The sequence below is a fragment of the Mus pahari genome, chromosome X (genome assembly GCF_900095145.1).
Source record: "Mus pahari chromosome X, PAHARI_EIJ_v1.1, whole genome shotgun sequence".
Taxonomy (NCBI): Eukaryota; Metazoa; Chordata; class Mammalia; order Rodentia; family Muridae; genus Mus; species Mus pahari.
In genome coordinates, this window is record NC_034613.1 from 2,824,746 (window position 1) to 2,847,389 (window position 22,644).

At 37.5% G+C, this 22,644-nt stretch overlaps 1 protein-coding gene and 1 long non-coding RNA gene across 2 annotated transcripts in view; one reads left to right on the forward strand and one right to left on the reverse strand.

Annotated features, from left to right (window-relative positions):
- Lancl3 (LanC like 3) overlaps positions 1 to 22,581 on the forward strand; it is a 105,585-nt gene extending 83,004 nt beyond the window's left edge. Inside the window, exons 2-5 of the mRNA XM_021188495.2 lie at positions 435 to 558; positions 3,509 to 3,706; positions 10,334 to 10,541; positions 19,043 to 22,581. Of these exons, the coding sequence (XP_021044154.1) occupies positions 435 to 558; positions 3,509 to 3,706; positions 10,334 to 10,541; positions 19,043 to 19,202 (690 nt within the window). The 3' untranslated portion in view covers positions 19,203 to 22,581. The remainder of the gene's footprint in view (positions 1 to 434; positions 559 to 3,508; positions 3,707 to 10,333; positions 10,542 to 19,042) is intronic.
- LOC110314021 lies at positions 3,378 to 9,311 on the reverse strand. The gene is made up of 3 exons (XR_002380142.1): positions 9,094 to 9,311; positions 6,379 to 6,458; positions 3,378 to 3,801 (listed from the first exon to the last, which is right to left on the reverse strand). It is a non-coding gene; the product is annotated as an uncharacterized LOC110314021 (long non-coding RNA).
- Positions 22,582 to 22,644: the final 63 nt, after the last annotated feature.

A 22,644-nucleotide genomic window follows, 5' to 3' on the forward strand; every position in this document is an offset into this window, starting at 1 on the left:
CATGCAGTAGCTTGTTGTGGAAATGTGGCTATATAAACACAGCCTAACCACTTCAAACTCAAGGCCTGCTGTCTGGGCCAGACCTGCAGCATATATTGTATCAGGAGCCGTGGCTTTGTTAACACAATCCATCAGCGTCTCCATTTGTTCTTTCCTGAGCAAATTCGTGTCCCAGTGACAAAGATTAATGATAGAACATCAGTATGGAAGGCTTGGCACTTTATAACAACCTATCACAGCAAAGGTGCCTGGTTCAAGTTTATCTGAAGAGGGCAGAGAAACTCAAATTAAAAGAAGGAAAGCGGTGGCAAAATAAAGTTTTCTACACATTGGAGAGGATTGTGGCAATATATTGTTGGCCTTTTTGATGTTTGAGGGGACAAAGATAAAGGTCCTTCTTTGACTTTGGCTTCTTGGTTTCTTTCTTTCTTCAGGTATTGACCCCAACACAAATTAAAGCAATATGCCAGGCGATTCTGGACTCTGGGAAGCAGTATGCTCTGAAGAAGAGAAAACCATTCCCTCTGATGTATTCTTACTATGGAACGGAATACCTGGGTGAGTGGCACTCACTCTAGGCTGGAGAGAATCTGTAATGGTAACACTGAATAAAGAACAAGTGCTTTTAGTTTGGCCATAGGCCGTCATTCTTCAGGAACAAGAATGACTTTAACACATTTGAAAACAAAAATTGAGATATAATTTAATATTGTTTCATAACCCGAAGGACGGACATGTAAGTAGTTTAATAATTATGTTCACTAAAGACTTTTATTTAGTTAGTTGAGATTGAAGTCTCAATACATTGCCTAAGATATCAGATATCCTGCCTCCTGTGGAACTGCGACTATGGGCATGTAGCACCAGACAAAGCTTACTTAGCTTTCTTGATACATGGTGAACAGTTGTCACACTGATTCTAAGTAACGGTTTTGTGTAGGGGAATAAGATTAATCCACTAAGGCTGTAGTGACAGCAGATTCATAACAGGCAACTGAGGTACACTGAATTACTTTGAGCTCTGATTCATGTAAGGAAAAAGACAAAAGGAAAAGGGAGTTTCTCCCAGTTTACATCCTCTGCAAGCCACACTTAAACCACTCTTACCCCTAGGTTCTGTCTAGTGTAGTTTGTTACATACAAAGCAACCTCTTCCCTTTAAACCATTATTTATGGTCCTTTTTGCCTAGAATGTTTTCCTTCCTGCAAGCCCTTTATTTGCTTTTAAATATACAGTCTTTAAAACTCTGCGCAAACGGATATAATTTCTGTGTCTTGGGGAAAAAGGTTGTTGGAGCCTATCTTGAGAATCATTGACATGTTTCAGGTATGTTTCCCTGAAGCAAAAGGGTGACATCATGGCATCAGGCCCACACTGTTAATGAAGTCCTCACAGTATCGGGTTATAATCTGTGACTCACTTGTACAACCGCCCTGTCAGGTTTTGTGTACATTCAGAATGACGATTCATTCATTTAGCTTTGTGATCCTTGGACCTTTGCCACAGAGCCTGCATTTAATGAGGGTACCCCACGAAGGTGGAGAAATGGTTAATGAGCAACATTAATGAGAGTTTTCTTAAAGGTTTGCATTCTTTCCTAAGTCTTTGAAGGACCAGACCCTGAAACGGGATTTGAATACAAAAATTCATTTGAAATGTAAGCCTAGAAAGCATTGATTGAGAAAGGGGTGGAGAAACCAGACAAGGAAGAGGAAGAATTTAAGTTACTTTGAAATCAAGAGCAGTTCTGGATAACAGATGCTCTACATTAGACTTTTGAATCGCTTTTACAGAAAGCCTACTCTAACAACGTAAGGGCAGAAAGACTTTAAGACTTTTTTTCCGGCTCGTGGTTTCAGGAGTGTGAGGTTTCAATTCTGTTGTCACTTAGCTGCATTTATTCTGGATCCATAATAGGAAAGAACCTTCTGTCAACAGAAGCATGTAAGCCTATGTCAGAGGTTACTCCTCTCATGGTAGAGAAGGGTCAGAGGGAGAGAAGGGCCTGAAGGCCCTCAAACATACTTCTCTTTGACTTCTTTACTCCACATAGGCCCCACATTGTAAAGTTTCCTCAATCTACCCAAATAACACCACTTACTCAATCAACCACTTTGTAATCTGATAGGAAATATTTTGTATTCAGACTGGAATGGGCTCAGTCCCACTGGGGATTCATAGAGGCCGTATGGGACATGCCTCAGAATTGTCTTACCCAATTGACCCTTGTCTTCCAAGGCTGAGGAAATTCGAGTATTTATCTGTGTACTCTCTACTCTTATGGCTGGATGCTCCATGGGCTATCAATCCTGCTTTGTCTCTGTGTATTAAGCATGTTCTTGTGGCCAAAGAAAAACTAAGGCAAAAGAATACATATATAAGGTACGAAGTATGAGAATAGGTACAAGATGTGTCAGGATGCTAGCAGTGTCTTTAAAGTTATTTTATTAATAGTTGTTTATTTTTTAAAGATAAATTAACATCCTGGTCATTGATTACATATTACAAACCAATTTTCTGGTATATGTGGAAATATTTTCCTGAAAACTCAAGCTTCCTTCTAAGACTAAATAGTGTGCATCATATATAGTCTAAGTTGTCTATGTCGTGTAATATATATTTACATGAATGTTGTTTGTTTGTATGAATAATGAAGAGCTAATAAAGGAATTGGCCTAAAGAATCATAAGGCTCAACAATCCAGATCTACAAAAGTCAGTGCTGTAAGTTCCAGGCTGAGTTCCATGGAGAATTAGTGCTTAGTGTTTTTGTTCCAATCAGGCCTTTTCTGAGTAGATGAGGGCTGCCTACAACTGATCCAGGGAATCTTCTTTAATCAGTCTCCAGGCTCAACCTTCATTGTGTCCACAAGCACTCAAAAGGACAAGCCTAGAAACAATGTTTAACAAAGTCTCTTAGCAACATCTTGCTATTTAAGTTGCCACATACACTCACTCATCAATCTCCGGATACAGATCTGGTACAGAGCACTCCATTGTTTATGCTCTCATAGTTGTTTTGTTGTTGTTGCTGTTGTTTTGTTTTGTTTTGTTTTTTGTCAAATATGGCTCAATTTCTGAACTGAATGGAGAGGTCTTGAAGAGTATGTGAAAACTCATATTCACCTTTGTATCTCCATGGTGAGATAATGTCCAAAACACAGGTGATAATCTATTTAAAGCTTACAGCTTTATTTAGTGTTTGTGGCCATGTGATTTCAGTTCTAAATGTAAGTCTGCTGTATGGCATGAAGGAAGCAGAGAGCAATGTACAAATGAATGGCTGTAACTATGTTCCAATAAAACTTTATTTACAAAAGTAGTCATTGAGCCAGATTTGGGCTACAAGCTGTATTTGGCTGGTGATTTAGGATTTTTTACTCAATTGTTATAATACTAATGTGCTTTCAAGTAATGTTTTAATTAAAAAAATCTCATGGTTTTCTTTTCATTAAATCAAACCATGACTTTCCTTGTTGGCTAAGTGATGCTTTGTTCGTTCACACAGGGGCAGCTCACGGCCTGTCATCCATTCTCCAGATGCTCCTTTCTTACCAGGAGCATCTCAAACCTTCAGATCGGGAGCTGGTGTGGCAGAGCGTGGACTTCCTCATGGAACAGGAGCAGAATTGCAACTGGCCACCAGAGCTTGGCGAGACCATCGAGAGAGAGAATGAACTTGTCCACTGGTGCCACGGCGCTCCAGGTCTCCCACACACTGTTGTTTGAAAACAGAGCCCTTTTTCCAGCTTACGCAAAGGGGGGCGGGGTCGGTCATCGTTCTAATATTTGAGGTCATAGCTGTCAAGTTGAAATTTGGGAAAACTAAAAATGCTTTGATCTTTAAGGTACTTCTGAAAAGTATTCCATAGGTTGAAAAAGCACATCTCTTTATCCATAATGTTAAACAAGCATTCCCTTAAAGTGTAATGTGAGTTGCATATGTAGTGCACCCTTTTATGGTATCTGAGCAGTAAGATGGAGAGATTAGTATATCCAGAATACTGGGCAAAGGGAATGGGTAGCCCAAACTCAAAATAAAAAAGAAATGGGTAGAAATTATTTTAAGCCGGGCATGGTGGTGCACGCCTTTAATCCCAGCACTCGGGAGGCAGAGGCAGGCAGATTTCTGAGTTCGAGGCCAGCCTGGTCTACAGCGTGAGTTCCAGGACAGCCTGGGCTACACAGAGAAACCCTGTCTCGAAAAACAAAAACAAACAAACAAAAAAAAAAACAAAAACAAAAAAAAGAAGAAAAAAAGTAAAAAAGAAATTATTTTAATAACATATAATGTATTATTATGTCAATAGGATACTAATTGAAAAATAGAGATGGCTAGGCTACAGGCAGTGTTGGTGGTCCCTGGGACAAAGAAGGACCTGGGTTCAATCCAGAGCATTAACAAAATGGTAGTACACATTCTTTACAATATTGAAATGGTTAAGATTCAGTGTCAATTTTACACTTATATAACACACTACATTTCAAAGTCTTTTTCACCAAAATGAAGGCATTCATCTGAAGCCTGATCATTTTATATGGTGAGCCCTGGTCTAGTAGCATGACAGCTTGTAAATTTCTAATCTCAGGCCCCATCATAGCCCATGAAACACAATGTGTATTTAATCAGTACCCTTATGAAATTTGTGTGAACCTTTAATTATGAGATGCAACATTTTGCAATTCGTGTTCAGTTGAGTCTTTCCAGTAATAACTAATCAATTTTCTAAAGAAATGAAAATCCATTCCCCAGAGAATTATGAAATTGAGCCTTGGAACTTAGACCCTATTAACTACCTCTCCTTAGCCTGCCTTTTCCAAATACCATTACATTGCCAACTAGTCCTTTGGAGAAGAAATAATTTAAAAGAAGTTAAAACAAATTTAGTTAATTGAGAAAGAGATTGAAATATCAAATAACACAGCTATTAAATTTGTTCTTTGACAATTCTTTGTGTATATAATGGTTTATAATTACTTTCACCTTCCAGAATTTTTGATTATGAATTAGTTCAGTTTTGCAAAGCTGCTTCAAACCAAAGGGCATACTTTTAGATTACATTTGATTTTTCTTTGCCTTGTTTCCTGATTTTATTACCTCCCTTCCACCTTTAATTAATGTTCTTTAATCGAACTAGAGTTCTGTTTTCTCCTTGATACAGTTTGAAGTGATGAATAATACAAGCCACTGTCTATTGCAATATTTTCTCTGCCTGCCACAATTAACTAAGGAAGCAATAGCAAATTGTATTTATGAAAGTACCAGGACACAGTACATTATGTTCAGGCTAACTGCTGCCAGGTATAATTTGTGCCCATTACGTCTTGCTTTGACCTTTTTTGGGGGAAAACAGCACTTATTTACTGTCCTGGGAATGATGTTTCTTGTTAAGCTCAATAATTCTATTTCCTGTTCCTCTTAATCATTCTTGGTGATTCTGGATATTCTCCAAGCATCCCAGCATCCTTGAATTTTGGAGATGTCCTAAATTAAATGTAGAATATTTTAAAAGGACTCAGTGTGCTAGTAAAAGTCCTTAACAGCGTATGAGGATAATCTACTAAAATGAGTAGGCAAGCCTATTTTTGATGTAGGTGGTTAAATGGTGGTTATTCTGTCCTTTCTGTGTAGCAGCTATTTCAGCAGCTTAGGATTCATGACACTGGAGACTTGGCTTATCCTTTAGGATTCATGCTAGGTGTTTTGAGAAAAGTAGTATAAATAAATTGCTTCAAAACAAAAACCATTAAGCCCATGCAATCACTGAAGTATCAAAACAAAATAAAGCAAAAAATGATTCCCTAATGAAACGAGGCCCATTATTTCTGTTAACTCCAGCCCTCACCTAAGCGTGATTATAAAACTGGTAATTGCAGGTCAAAGACAGTCAAATTCTTGCTGAAGTTGACTATAGTGAAATTTCCCGTAGATCCATTAGGAAATGGGCTAGAATAATAGTTGTGCTTGTTTGGGTAAAACATATCTTGAGAAATAGACTTATGAGCAGCATACATGGTTTGGGATGACAGGCTATTCCTGTGATTAAAACCTGCCAGAGATAATCTATAAGGTGGAACTTCACTAATGCTACCTTATCTATGCCTGTTTCCAGTGACTTTCTTTCAGCCCACCCCACACATGTCCAAGTTATTATGTGTGAAATGTATTATGAGTTTTTGACTATAGCTTAACAGTTCTGGGGTCTAATTGTAGCTCTATCACTGACCAGCTAAGTGACCTTGAGGAGAGTCACTTTAAAAAAAACTGAAATTAGCTCAATATTTTTGTCACTGTTGACACATTTTTACACCTGGACCTTTGCCATTCCCAAGGGATGTATCTCAGATGCTTTTAGAAACACCCACATTTATAAATACCTTTAGTGACATGTAGCTTTTTCTCACTAAATGCAAGTATTGCAGGAAGACGCATGTGATCCCTTCATAACCTTGAGCACCTTGAAATACAGGAGAGAAGTCATTTGCAAAATCATTAAAACAAATGTGGTGGCTAAAATAACCTTCCAGCGTTACTCTGGTGACACTGACAGCATGCTTCCTTTACTCTGTGTGAAACACAGGTGTGCGCTGTTTTAACAATTCATTCCGCAGAGGCTCTGGGATAGGTGACTTTGAACAAAGAAGCAGAGCTTTTGAAGTGCAGGTTGGTAACTGAGTTTTGTAATGACTCAGCAAAATTGCACATCCTAGCAGGAGCTTGGGTGCTTACCCTCCAATGTGTTGAAAGAGTGTATTCTGCCTGTCACAAGACTCTGGAGATTCCACATTTCAACGATTTAGTCTCCCAACTATCTTTATTAAACTGCAATTAAAATAAAATTTAAAAATATATTTAAAACATAATAGAAGTGAAAATAAAATTATAATAAAATTAAAATATTTATTAAATTATCATTGAATTTCTTGGCTGTATTTGGCAAAGTCATATACTGTCACTGACATGTTCATATCATTGAATGCTAATTAGCAATCCCAGGAAAATTCTGTGCTAGTTCCCATCACTGTCAAAGAAACCTGACATCCTTCCTCTTAAGAGTCTAAAGCCTTAGGATTGTTTCTTTAAGGCCGGAGTAGAAGCTAACAAATTTAGAAATTTTTCAAGGTCCCTATACATATACTATTCTGTGATCCCAGGCTTAAAGAAGAGGACTTTTTACTCTGGCCAGAACTTTTGGATCTATATCTTGTCTGGGACTACTGGCTTAGTATAGCAATTAAACCTTCTCGGTCTATCTTCTCTTCTACATCTCTGCTCTGCTTCCAGTGCCAGCTTCTGCTAGGTAATAAATGAGGTATCACAGGGCCAATGGACATTTGTGGGACTATTTGGTGTCAAAACACCACATCACAGATGAGGAGAAAAGAGACAAATCTGATAAAGTACCTGCCCTTTGGGGCCGTGCCTTATAGTAGTGGAGGCAGATGCAGAAACAGATCGTTTTAATTTGGTTATGTATAAGTGTTACATTATGTATGCTGTGAGATAGAATCCAAGAGGAGAGATTTCCCATGCTGCCTCCAGATTCAGTGACGGCTTCCTAAGAAAGCGATTCCTGGGTTAAGTTGTGCCAAGAAAAACAGGAGGCTTCTTCCAAGAATAACATGGGCACTGAGAAGTACGAAAGCACTGCAGGTAGTTTGGTTTTACCAAAGTGAAAAGCTTCAGTCAGAAAAGGAAGAGACACAGCAAGATGCTGACCATGAAGGAGTTGCTTTATCATGTATAAGGCACCTGTCCCCTTAGCTTGTCCTTGGCTGAAACACTTCTCATTTAACACACTATTTTCTGATTGTCGGGAAGCCGAGCATATTCTCATGGGAAACTAGTAGGCTATAGGCTTGTAGGACAGAGAAACTAAGAAAAACCAGAAAAATATGGCTTTCAATTTACTGTGATACCGAGGGAAGCTGATAGGCACAAGATATACCAAATATCCTGTTCTTTCTTGAGGCAAGGGAGCAGGCTGTTTGTGTCCATCTATGATAGCAAACTTTGGAGGGCTGAGTACATGCTACAGCTTTGCTTGCCTGTGAGGAATTCTCCAATGATGGGAATCCAGGAGGTTTGTTAGCAGCCAGCACTTACAAGAACGCAGATGTTTCATACTTGCTGTTAAGCTAGAGGGGAGCTGAGCAAGTTACCCCACTGGTTCCTGCTCATACTCCAGCACTCAGTTAAATGATAACAGTGGCATAGGTCTTTCCTTCCAGTAGGCATAAGGCACGGACCTGCCTGTGTGTTCCCAAAGCTATGTTTGTATACTCATAGCCAGATTAAACTCTAGAAGCCATTGAAAATGGTGGCCTTTTGAAATCGTCATCTGCCTTATAGTTCATGCTCAGTTGCTATCTAAACAGCTACCAGGTCCTATGAAATTAACTCTTTGACCAGTTTGATTTCCACCCATCTGCCAACAAAAGCAGCTCAGAGATATCCTGCCTTTCTTTAGGTCTTTTCTAAAAATTCTGTGCAGGGAGAATCACATTGTTATGCAAAAATCAAAGCCAACCAATTCATTATGCAGAGACTTTTGTAGTTCCTTATTATCCACACTATACAGTCTAAAGTGCCTAAAAGAGGCTGGCATACCAGCTATAATCTGAACTCATTCTTCTACCCTACTGGCCCCATGGGTAGACTGTTTCTGCACTGATCCCGCGGTTTAGCCTTTGGGTCTTTGAACCTCATAGCCTCTGTGATCTTGGTACCTAATATGCTTTCCTTGCCTCATCTTGGGCCCAGAGTTTCCCCTGCAGATTACAAACCACAGCAAATCCCTCAGGACAATTCCACTTTGTCTGATCTCTTTCGTTTCACTGACAGAACCATTCACCACATGTCTCAGTAGCGACATGGACACATGCCTTATTTTATATTAGTCACAGTGTCTACCTGAAGGGCATATGCCATCATTAGCGTTTATTTTAGATTCTTCGGTGCCAGGACTAGCTATGCAATTTGGGAGACCTAGTACAAAAAAAAAAAAAAAGAACTAATTTAAGAAAACCATTAAGAATCTCAAGATAGTACAGGAGAAAGCCAGCATGGGACCCTTTGCCCATGATGCTTACCTTGTATTATGGCCACATACAAAAATTCTTCTCTAGCAAGCTGTATATAGATGCCTTGTTTTGTTCAAAGCAACAAAAGGCAGAGAGAATCTTAGTGGGTGAGCTCATCAAGATAACTGCCCCCATTCAAAGCCCTTGCTCCCGCTTTTTAATAGAATTTTTTTGAGGGAGCTGAACATGAATCCCAGTACCTCATGCTGGCCAGGCAAGCATTCACCACTCAGTGAGATTCTTAGCCCTTTTCTGCTTTCTACATAGGAGGGAAGTAGGCTATGCAGGAGGAAGCAGAGTCATCCTGCATCACTAATCTCTTTTACCATGAGCATCCAGATGTGGCAACTTGGAGAAGATAATTTCAATGAATAGTTGTCACTTCTTGTGCTTCTTCCCTGGCTTCTGTAATGGGGTTATCACCTTTGTTGGCAACTTTTGAAGGAATGTTTCTTTCCTCGGAACACTGACCATGGGCAGGGCTCACTTCAAAGCTGGAGTAGACCTCTTCTTGATGTTGTTTAATGTTTTTGCACTATTAATCTTGGAAAGACTCCTAGTTTTTCTCTTAAGGAAAAGGGTATTGTTATAAATATGTAAACATTGCAAATTCTGAACTTCCATGGGGTAATTAGTAAGCTGTGTAAATGGCTCTTTCAAACAGCTCTATGTGCATAATGTTTACCAGTATGTGTGTATTACTGAATATATTTTCCCTCCTTCTTTTCTTTTGCTCACTTCAGCCTGTTTGCTCCAGCCCATAGGTTCTTTATTTGTTTCTCATTATGGATGGTTGTGAGCCACCATGTGGTTGCTTGTATTTGAACTCAGGACCTCTGGAAGAGCAGTCAGTGCTCTTAACCACTGAGTCATCTCACCAGCCCTCATTATTGAATATTAAGTCATTTGTTAAAAAAAAAGTTTATCTTTCTTCAGAAGCCAACTCCATGATAGAATTAAACTCATCACACAGGAAAAAGCATACTTTCACAGAGAACATTGTATAGTCTTGCTACCAAAAGCATAGTGTCTAGAAGCCCACTTATTGGAAATGTAACTAGGAATGTAAAAACAAAAGAAAACAGAAGGAAATGCAGTGTTTCAGGCCACAGTTTAGACACTGTGGCGATCCGTTTGGTATACACCCTTGAGAAACTGTATCTTATAAAAATCCTGAAAGTCGCCTCTTATGTCTTTGATGGTTTTTTTTTGTTGTTGTTGTTGTTTTTTGTTTTTTGTTTTTTTACAGGAATTGCTTATCTGTTTGCCAAAGCTTATCTCATTTCCAAGAAACCGCAGTACCTGGACACATGTATCCGGTGTGGGGAGCTGACATGGCAGAAAGGCCTGTTGAAGAAGGGGCCAGGGATTTGCCATGGTGTAGCTGGCAGTGCCTATGTATTCCTTCTTCTGTACCGTCTTACAGGAAACTCGAAATATATCTACCGTGCCCAAAGGTCAGCTATTTTCATGTGCATGTTCCTAGAAATCTTTTTCTTTTCCTGATTTGAGACAAAATCTCACATATCCTAGGCTGGCATCAAATTCACTACCTAGTGAACAATGACCTGGAATTTCTGATCCTTCCCACTTGCTGCTTCTAAATTCTAGGATTACAGGTATACACCACCACAGCATTTTATGTGGTGCTAGGGATTAAAACACGAACTTCTCATCTGCCAGGCAAGAACTCTACCCACTGAGCTATGTTCTGAGTCCTAGTTTTGAAGTTTTTGTTTTTTTGGTTTTTTTTTTTGTTGTTGTTTTTTATTGTTTTGTTTTGTTTTGTTTTGTTTTGTTTTGTTTTTTGAGACAGGGTTTCTCTGTATAGTCCTAGCTGTCCTGGAACTCACTTTGCAGACCAGGCTGGCCTCGAACTCAGAAATCTGCCTGCCTCTGCCTCCTGAGTGCTGGGATTTAAGGTGTGTGCCACCACACCCGGCTTGAAGCCTTAATCTAATTAATTTTCTAAGTGGGTAATATGGTCACCTGATTTCATATGTGTAAAAAAAGGAGCAGAGCGACCAGGCCCTGCAGCCATTTAATTGACTTTCCTGGAGGCATTGTCTAGGTTTGCTTCCCAAGAATATTCTCTGGAAAAATATCAAGCATATGGGAATATATATATATATATATATATATATATATATATATATATATATATATATATATATATATATATATATATATATATATATATATTATAATTTTTATATATATAATATATATATATATATATAATTTTATCATTCTTTTTTTTTCTTTATTTACATTTCAAATGCTATCCCGAAAGTTCCCTATACACCCTCCGCCCCTGCTCCCCTACCCACCCACTCCCACTACTTGGCCCAGGCATTCCCCTGTGCTGGGTCATATAAATTTTATCATTCTTATACAAGTGCTAGTGCTTTGTTATCTTGAAGATCATGCTATATTAATGCATAAAGGGCCTCTTTTTTATCATTCTTGTTAAACATTCTTATTCAAATAAGAATATTTTACTCCATTTGTTTCTAATATTTTAATTATAAGTAATCAAATCCGTTATGGTTGGATTATCCTTTCTGGCTTTCTGTCTAGGACGGAGGTAGGCTACAGAGGAGGTAGCATTGTCCTGGATTTCCAATCTCCTTCACTATGAGCATCCAGACCTTGCAACTTGGAGGAAATAATTTCTATTAAGAGTTGTTTGCTACTTCTCTTGTTTCTGTTCTTGTTTCTGTAATGGATACTATCTTTGCTAACAAGTAAATTCCTAGAAGTGGAATTTTTGAGCTAATGGATGTGTGTGTGTGTGTGTGTGTGTGTAAAATTTCTAATTTGGATTAATAATGCTAAATGAATCACTGTAGTTTATTCCCTGAAGCCCTAATGATGGGAAATCAGATGTAGAACAGACAGCATTGTTTTGAATAGAAATCACTCCATACTGATTCACTGTATACTGTGACAGAAAGACTATGAATGGACTATAAATAAGCTGGTAGACAACTGAGCAGCATTAAGTCAGTATTCCCTTTGAGGGCACTTGGAAGCTGTCCATGTAAGTTGTCACAAGAGGTCTGGAGTTTTCTGTGTGGCACTTATGTCTTTTAAGCTAGGAGGCTTCTCACCATCTTCCTTCAATCCATCTGATTTGATTCCCTTGAATTTCAGTTGTCACTTGGTAGAGCCCAAAGAATAGTCCTCCTCCATGGTTGGGAGGATTTCCTTTAGATATGCTCAGAATCATATTGGCTATGTGACCATAACTAGTCATGTAACTTCCTCATTTGCAACATATGGGAAATAATGTTTCTTTCTCAGGATTATTGGCTGGTTTAAATAAGTTAATACGTGAAAATAGTTTTTTTAATTTTATAAACTTTATTATAAACTTGCAAATAAATACAAGAACATCATTTTAAATAATGCCTGAAATATAGTAACTTTAATGTAAGGGTTAACTGTTTTTATAACTATAAATTTGAGCCTTACCATCCCTAAGTTTTGTCTATGCATATATAATACATATTCATACATGTGTATTTACATATATCTACATAGACACTTACTCGTGTGTGTGTGTGTGTGTGTGTGTGTGTGTGTGTGTGTCTAAATTTTGGTGCTAGGAATCAAACCCAAGGTTTCATACATGCTAAAGACATACTTTATCATTAAATCATACCTCAGTTCTTATCTATTTTCAATAGGTCCCTATGACTATTATACATACATAAAAGTACTATATGTACTATTTTAACATACACTTTTAAATGAGTAATTTTAATTTGCATGGATTTCTAGCATTATTTTATTTATTTATTTATTTTTTTGTTTTGTTTTGTTTTTTTCGAGACAGGGTTTCTCTGTATAGTCCTGGCTGTCCTGGAACTCACTTTGTAGACCAGGCTGGCCTCGAACTCAGAAATCCTCCTGCCTCTGCCTCCCGAGTGCTGGGATTAAAGGCGTGTGCCACCATGCCCGGCTCTATCATTATTTTAAACAGCCAAATAATTATACAATGAAGTTGTACCGTAATTAATTAAACTTCTAAATAATAGAAACTTGTTATGTGTTCAGTATTTACTAATATAGGCAAAATTGCCTCAAATATCACATCATATACACAACATAAGCAAAATATACAATATTTGTACATTATAGTGATAGAAGCATTTATTTGAGAAACATTTTAAAATTACCATATGCCCTTTTTCTTCCCAGTAATGGGAGTAGAACCAGAGTATCATTCATGCATACTATCTGGGCAGTCAGTCTAGCACTGAGTATGTGATCCCTGACCTAAAATTATAGAATTGAAATCTTCACATCTATCAGTGTTTCTTAGTCTAAAATGAACCTACCTTTATCTTTTCCCTTCTTGCCCTCCCCTTTCTTCCTATTGCAGTGGTTCTATTAATGATTATAATTCCTCCTCAAAATGTGCTGGAAATAATTTCCTTGCTGCTATTTCTTTTCTTTTTTTTTAACTTAAAATCTTGTATTCTACTTTACTTGTGTTGCTGTTTTGCCTGTATGTCTGTCTGTGCATCACATGTAATCCTGATGCTTGTGGAGGCCAGAAAAGCAAACCAGATTTCTTTTCTCTTTTTTTTCCTGTCATTTATTACTACTATTATTATTTTCTTTATTTACATTTCAAATGCTATCCCAAAAGTTCCTTATACCCGCCCCCCCCGCCCCTGCTCCCCTACCTACCCACTCCCACTTCTTGGCCGTGGCATTCCCCGTGCTGGGTCATATAAAGTTTGCAAGACCAAGAGGCCTCTCTTCCCAGTGATGGCTGACTAGGCCATCTTCTGCTACATATGCAGCTAGAGACACGAGCTCTGGGGGTACTGGTTAGTTCATATTGTTGTTCCACCTACAGGGTTGCATCCCCCTTCAGCTCCTTGGGTACTTTCTCTAGCTCCTTCATTGGGGGCCCTGTGTTCCATCCAATAGCTGACTGTGAGCATCCACTTCTGTGTTTGCCAGGCACTGGCATAGCCTCACAAGAGACAGCTATATCAGGGATTCTTCCCTTCAGCAGAATCTTTAAGACTGGAATTACAGACAGTTGTGAACTGCAATGTGGTTGCTGGGAATCAAAGCTTAGTTCTCTGGAAGAGCAGCCAGTGCTCTTAACTGCAGAGCCACCTCCCCACTCTCTTTCTTTGCCATTTCTCCCCACTGTTGTTAACCTTTTTTTGTTGTCATACGAAGGCATTAGCTATTGTTCATGTGCCATTTCGCTACTTCCACACTTCATTGCTTACTTCCAATTTTTCTCAACTACTCTACCTCTTTGTATTTTTCAACTGAAACTTTAGGACCTGCTTGCCAGCTTTCAAAACAGTCCTATGAGATTTGTCTGGAATTTCACTGCACTGCGGCTTATTTCCATGAGAATTATTAAAATACTAAGGTTTCCTATTCAAGATCATGGTATAACTTTTCATTGATTTACACTTGTAAAATGTCACTTAGCCAATTCTTGATTTTATAGAAAGTATCTTTATAATTCTTGTTAGCATTAAAAATTCTTTGTTTTATTTCCAATTTTATCATAAATTAACTTTTTCTCAAAGCTTCATATTTCAGGCTATCAATTACTGGTGCCTATTAAAACTGAAAAAAAATATATAAATACAGTTTATCTTCAGTTTCTATTTTCCATGTAACTCTGCATTGTACCTTGTAAGTACCTAAGTTTTCATAAACACTGTCATCATAGACTTCATAAAAATTACTGATTCCATTCTTGTCCTACTGGTTCTCTATTTAATTCCATTGGATTTTCTAGATATCCATGCACATTATGTGCAACTAATTATGACTGCAACTTCCTTGCTCACAGGAAGTCATACTCTTTCTGGATTTCTGTTGCACGAGTTCCCTATAACAGTGCATTTCCCATAACAACCTTTAACAATAGGAGGGACAGAAAATGCCATTGCTTTTATTCTGATTACACTAGGAACCTTCCGTTTCACCCTGATCTTTATATTTACTTTTGTTAATGTCTATCATGTTAGAGCAGTCCTCCCATGCTTAAAGTAATCCATTAGCTTTCTGCCACGACTGAAGGTAAAGGCCAAAGTCTGTCCCTTGATTCACATGTCCTACAGTACCTAGGCCCCCTTTACCTTTGATTTCATCTCCTATTCTCTTTCTCATTGTTCTCTCCACCATGTTGAATTTCTTGTGATTCCTTTAGTATGCCATATATGGTGGATGCAAGCCTTTTAAGTTTCAGTTCTCTCCATTTATAATTTTCAATTTCTCCGTTCTCCCTAGCACAGCTGCATTTAGCTCCTAGGCCCCCTCTACCTATAATGTTCACTTTGTCCACATATTTCCTAGCTCTTTAAATGTTTAAACGACCCAGAAAGGTCTTCCAGTCATAACATATCCCGTATTCAGTGTTTAAAAAATAAAATATAAATTAGCTTTGACATTTGCCTATAGGCTCCGAAGGGAGTATACTGGGTAGCACTCGCGAGTCCTCTATTTGCTTTGTGTAATTACACAGCTACTTAATTGTAGCTACTTAAGAGGCTTATATGGGAGGATCATAAACTTGAAACCTTCCTGTGCTACAAAAGGGGAGACAAGGCCAACTTGGGCAACTAGTGAGACTCTTGTCTCCAAACAGTAAAATCAACAGGTGGCAATATGGCTCAGTGGTACAGTGCTTGCTTAGCACACAAATGACACCGCTCATTAACATGTTCCACCAAAATCTAACCTGCTGCTTTTCAAAAGAATCAAAAGAAAGTCATTAGGGCATAATCTAGGACAATAGGTTTCATGCCTTGGACAAGCTTTATCAGAGGTCCTCATGCCCTAAAACATATATTTGGAAAGAGTGGGTAAACCTCTATGTTGCCTGGAATGCCAATCTGAGTGTTCAAAGCTGTAATTATAACATTTTGAATTCCAGAGTTCTCTATAAAATGTAAACTTCTCATTCACAGGTAGAACATTATAAAATGCAGGTAATAGGTCAGTATTGTTTTGGCATTGAATTTTATTGCTCTGAATAGTGAACTTTACATCTCATTATTTTTCAAAGTTTAATATGATACAAATTGGAGAGGCTTTTAGGTCTAGGAAGAGCAATGTTTAATAAAAAATATGTACCTCTCCAGAAGAAATATTATTTTGTAATCACAGATTGTTCTTTTAACATGCATTTTGGAAATTATAGCTATAGAAAAAAAATCTGGGAATCTTTTATTTCTATTTTTTTCTAGCAATTTTATTTCTATAAAACCAACTAGTCCATTGTGTTTTGATTTCTTTTCCATAGAGTGTTTTATCTGTTCATGGCCCACAAACTCACCCAGTGCTCAACCTAACATGTAGGTCACTTTAAATGGCTTTCTGGTGGTCATCCATGCTGAGAAGGGTTTTTCAGTTGCTGGTATATATGACACAATGCTCCACATTGCTGTGATATCTGTGATTTCCCATATATGTGATGGCCTTCCTTCCCAGTGCTCCTTGTAATTGTCAAGAGACATTAACATTTTTCCCTTTTCTTGTTTGCCCTTTCAAGGAAAAGGTTCTTGGTTTTGTTCATTTGCTTCATTTAGTTTTCTCGTTTGCTTCTTACTTCATTAATTTCAGCTCAGGTTTCCTTTTCTAGTGTAACTTTTAAGTTTCATATGAAGTAATGGGTTTCATGACATATTAATGCACATGTATCATTACACATTATTCTAATTCACTACTCCTGTACTGTCCTCCAATGTGCCCAGTCTCCATGGCTAGTGGTTTCCTTCCTTCTTTTGTGCTATTATCTAGAGCTTAAAGTGTGTAAGTTATGTAGCCTCTCATTATCGATTAGTAATAATTTATAAATGATGACTTTTTCTAGATCAGGATTTTTAAAAATAGAACTATTAGATTTTTAAAAATGTACTGTAGCCAATATTGTCCATTCTTTTTAGCCCTATAATTACCCTTCAGGCTTCTATTTTTCCTAAGAATTGTTTAGAAAATTAGTTGGTTAATTCAATTTGGATTGGGTACAGTTCTGAAACAATAGTTTTCCCTTTTACTATTGACAACATTTTTCAAAAACAAACAATGCTACGCAGTGCTTAGATATTATTTGTGAAAGCACAGAAACTTCGTTGTATCATTTGTAGGTAAAAAGTGCAGGAAACCATGGTTTTCGTGATATGTTTTCTTTTACAGTGTGATGGACTGGTTTCTGTTTTATAGCTATTCTGTCAAAATACATTTACACATTAAGTAAAAATATAGTTCTCATTTGTCCAGTGCTTACTAGTTAACAAAATCTGATTATATACCATATAACATAAAATCAAATACCTCTACTCAAAGCTCTTTATCTTTATGTCTGGGGTTTGTGAGTATGTTCAAACTGGATTATAATCATTTAATCTTATTATCTTTAAGTGCTGAGTGTACATAATAATTCACAGAAGTTTATCAACAGTTACATATCTGCAGTTTGTAGAAGTATTCTCATATTCAAGTAATTTTGGTGCAGATTGTACAAAATATAGTTTATATACTTCAGTACTAAAAAATGTCAGTACTTGTTAAGCCACTAGTAGATAGTGCTATTTATTGTGCTAACAAAGGATGCATGTAACTATACCACATGTTTGGACTGGTTTTAATTTTTTAACTAGTACTGGGCTTGTAGAGCAGTACTATAATAATAATAATAGAAGCATGATCAAGGTCCTGGATTTATACCCAAGCATCTAAAAAAAAAAAGACAAAAGCAAAACAAAAACAAACAAATAAGCAGCAGCAACAACAACAAATTCACTAACTGTGCTTTACTATAGTTGAGTTCTTTTAGAATTTTACACATTACATTTTATATGCATTTGAGGACAATTCTGATATATTCAGACTGCCAAATAAGTCATCACACTCAAAAGATGCAGGGTCCCCAAAGTCATTTGACAATTCCTATTTATCACATAATTATACATACTGAATCGATTCTTAAAACACCTTATGTTGGGGCCTGTTTAAAAGTGTAAAATCTTATTTAAATGGTTACACATTCAAGAAAGCAACTGATAGAACATCACTGACAAATGTGATTGCAATTTATTTCCTCCCTATGTACTTAGGCTGCCTGCAATAATTCCAAGTGCACCACAAAAGATGAAATAAGTAATTATTTTTTATAGGATCCCTATGTGGCTGCAGTAATCTAAATTTATGACAGGACCAACTCTCAGGTAGACACTAGTGTCAGAACTGGTGATTACGTTTGTTGCTGATGAATAAAGGAATAAAATCAGTTTAAAAAAATGGCCCAGGCAAGAGCACTTGAAAGGCTCTGAAATGTTTTTTTTTTTTCATGGAGATTGTAGAGGTCAGAGATCGGTGTTTTAACAATAATGCCGAATAGTTGACTTTGCTGTTTGTCATCATCATATGAAAAATTGTGTGTATCTCCCATTCATCTTAGTCCTTTATTGCCCAAAGCAGATTGTGTAAAATCTTGCATATTTATTTTAAGCCTCTGCTGTCTGTCACATATAGATGAAACCTAGTTCGGAAACAATATGTCTCCAGAAACAGTATATTCAGATTTTTTAAAAAGGAACAGTGCTTCAGTTTGCTTCAGTTCAAGATAAATAACAGTAGGATGATTTATGCTGACTTTTCTTACTTTTAATTATTGGACTGTGGAAGGAATAGAATTTCAGAAAATACCAATGTGCTTTGATTTGCAACTTCTAAAAATAGTTGTATTTGTTTGCCAACAAAACCTGTTGCAAAATATAAACACTTATATAACTAGCCTTTTTTTGTTTTCTCCAGAGAATGGTGTTTTCTTAAATTAATTATATAATTCTGATAAGAAAAAGACACTGAAACCTTTAATTTCACAAACTAAGAACAGACTCCTATGGCTGGTCATATGGGCACATTCATATTGAAACTGCTCACATTTTCTTCTTCTTCTCAGGTTTGCTCAGTTCTTATTCACTGAAGAATTCAAAGCCGGTTCCCGGGTCCTTGAAAGCATCTACAGCTTGTATGAAGGCTTCTCTGGGACTGTTTGCTTTCTCATTGATCTGCTGCAGCCCAATCAGGCAGAATTTCCTCTCTTCAGTGTCTTTGTTTAAAAGGTTCCATCTCCCCTTGCAGTCGGTGGAAGTCCCCTGAGATTTCCTGAGCCTCCTCTAGGCAGTTTTCCTTGTAATCCACATCCAATGGTCTCACGACCATGAGCCTTCCCATTGCTGCCAGATGGATGAGATGAGTCTGATGAAGACAGCGTGATGCCAGACTGCAGAGAGAGCCTGTCAAACCAAGATGCCACAACTCATCTAAAACCCACCGATTTAATGTTTCAGGGGAGAGATGGCCAACCCAAGATCAGAGAGAAAAGGGGGAAAACATTTAATGTTTTTCAGTTTGTGACACAAAAGGCAAAAGTGAACTGGAAACGACAGGGATAACATGCCAACGCTTTCAAAACTGAGCAGCAAATGTGACCATGTGTGTATGCCCAATACCCCTAAATTCAGAAGTAAAGACAGCCAGAATCTAAATGAATTTTGCCCTGTTAAAAACTGTTAGCAGGGATCAAGTGTCAAGAAGAAGGACATGGAAAAAAAAAAACATTGGCTGTCCTAGGACTTTACTTACTGAAATTCATAATTCTTTTCTGAATGGAGATATGTGAATATGTAGGCAGGGTTTTTATTTTATCTTATTTTTTTGACCAATATTCTGGGCACTTTAAAAAAACATCATATTATAACTTATTTTGAACACTGAAATTTGAAGCTGCCTTAGGCCTTAGGATGTCTCTTTTCCTAGTTGCTTTTTCTTCGCTAAAGCTCAGAATAGTAAGCTTCAGGGCAGGGAGGTGTGTAGCTTAGAGACAGGTCTGGAGCTTACTAGCTCAGGGTGTAGCTTGTTTAGCCTGCACAAGGCCTCTGGTCCATGCCTAGCACCACAAGCAAGCAAAAGACAAAACAACAACAAAAGAAGACAGAAAAATTTGTATCTAGCAAATAAATGTCACTATCATGTTTGTCTTAATTGAAAGTGTGACCTGTATGTTGTGAATGTTAGTCATTTTTCAAATGTCTTTATCTTTGTAATGTCTATGATGCTATTAGATTGTAAAATATGCTCTCGGTGAAAATTGATCATCTCAAGCATCAGGGTAACTTACCACAAAGGTAAAGTCATTTCTGTATTTCATAGACTTCTGTGAAAGACATGGGGTGAGAAAACTTGAAATGGTTCTCGAAAGAATGTTGCTCCATTTCATCCTATTATATTAAGAGTGGAATGAACTCCTTGGCTCTTCACCTCACCTTGCAAAAACACAGGACACACTAGAGATTGGCTATCATGACAGTTGATTCTAGTTACCATATCTAGTTTACTTCTGCTACAAACACAAGTTATAAAAATGTTTCAAGTCCATAGTGGATTGCTGAACATCAATAGGAGCAACTGTCAATATGCAGAACATGAGATTTCCACAGTCCTGATATTTAACCACTGAAGTTCAGACATCATATTTAGAAGACAGTTGTGCTGTATACAGTGTCATTATTTGTAGTCATTAGATATTTGGATATGTTTTTAATACATAAGTACATGTGTGTATATGCTACATCTATCCCTATATAAACTGAAGCACTATTTGAACTGTAGATAGACTTTTGGGGGAATTAGTTAATAGTCTGCTGCCTGGAAACATTTGTGTGTATGCTGGCTTGTGGAGCTATATGAACCAATGGATTTGTGTGGGTTTGCATGCATGTTGTATGTGTGATCCTATTTTGGAAAAGAGGACCTCTTGTATTTATAAGATTCTCAAAGAATCTTACCAAAGAAAAGAACTGTCTTTTTATATTTTGTGACTCTTTGTATGTTTACAATCGTCAACATGAGCTGGGACAAAATAATTTTTGCAAAATACGTACCTTGTTGGCTTATTGTCCCATTTTCATACCCTCGGATTTCAACATATAAAATTGGTTTTAATTGCTTATCTGTGAGAAGAGTGTTTGGGATAAACCTTAATTGGACTTCAGAAGTTCTTTCTTGAGGAGAACAAGCACCTTTTGGAAAGCCTTAAGGAAGATGTTATCCACAGAATGCTCTTTTTGAACGGACAGTGGCATGCCCCTAACCATCTCATTTTAAATACATTTTGCATAGGCCCTACAGGCTACAGATAATAACTATCCAAAATGAGGGCATAGGATGCGTAGATGTGTTGTATCTGTTATATTTCTAGGAGCTTTAGAAACAGCTGGAACTACCTTTTGAAGTTGTGATAGAGTGATTACAGCTTTGTGCTGACCACTGTGAAAAGGTCACTCTTTGTATATCATATCTAAAAAAATGGTCGTGTTTGGGTGTGGTTTTTCTGTAAGCACCACTTCAGTAAATCTGAAACAAGAATACACTTTTTCTTGGCTGTTAAACCTATCATTGAAACTTCATTCTCCTGAAAGGAAAGCACTGTTGATTTGGAAGGGTCCTCTTCTGTTCAATTCTCCTGAAGAGAGAGAGGAAAGAGACATATTTTCAGTAGAAAAGTACATCCTGTCATTTGGCAACATTCTTAATATTAAAGCTTGTTCCCTATTGAAGGCCACTGTGGCACTTTAAAAGGATCTATTTAGTCTTATTATTTCTAATTACGTGTATGTGTGTAGATACGTGCATGAGAGTGCTGGTGCCTGTTGGTGCCAGAGCTGTTATATCTACCTGGAGCTATAGTTATAGACAGATCTTGGGCCACTTGATGTGAATTCTGGGAATGGAAATCCAACTTGGGTCTCCAGCAAGATGGAGAGCCATGCTCTTAACTGCTGAGCCATTCCTCCATCTTTTACAATGACATTTCCATCACTGTCCAAGCTTTAATACTATTTACTCTGAAGGACAGAAACAATTATGAATGCTGAGTGGAGATGTTGGAGGATAACAGAGTCTTAACAATAAGGAAGGAGACTGCATTATACTTCAATAGCAATAGATTGTGTATAACATCCTGGTTTCATGGTATGAACACAGCCACATACCTTGGCCTCTATATATTATATTTATTTTATCTAATCTCATGGCCATTGTACTTCTTTTTAACTTGTAACCCAATATTTGAAGATAATAGAGGCTTGACAGTGCAAATTTCCCACTGTTTTTTTTTCTTCCAGGCAATTGACTACATTGTTAAGATAATAGTCTTCCATGTATGACAATTCATTACAGAGATAGAACAATTTACTTGCTGTGTAGTGAATCTCATCTCTTCCCCTGGCAACTCACTTCTTTAGCTTTCTTTGAGATTGTAATCAAAGTGTTATGCAAATTGTTTTGGTTTTTCAGTAATTTTGGTGCAAGAAATACGAGTTGGAGATTTATAACTAGGCAAAGATACACAAGCAGAAGGTGTAACTCAGTAGTAGGAGACTTACCTAGCATGTATGCAGCCCTAGGCCCTAGGCCCACTATCAGAAACAAAAGAAAAGGAAAGGGAAGGGAAGGAAAGGGAAGGGAAGGGAAGGGAAGGGAAGGGAAGGGAAGGGAAGG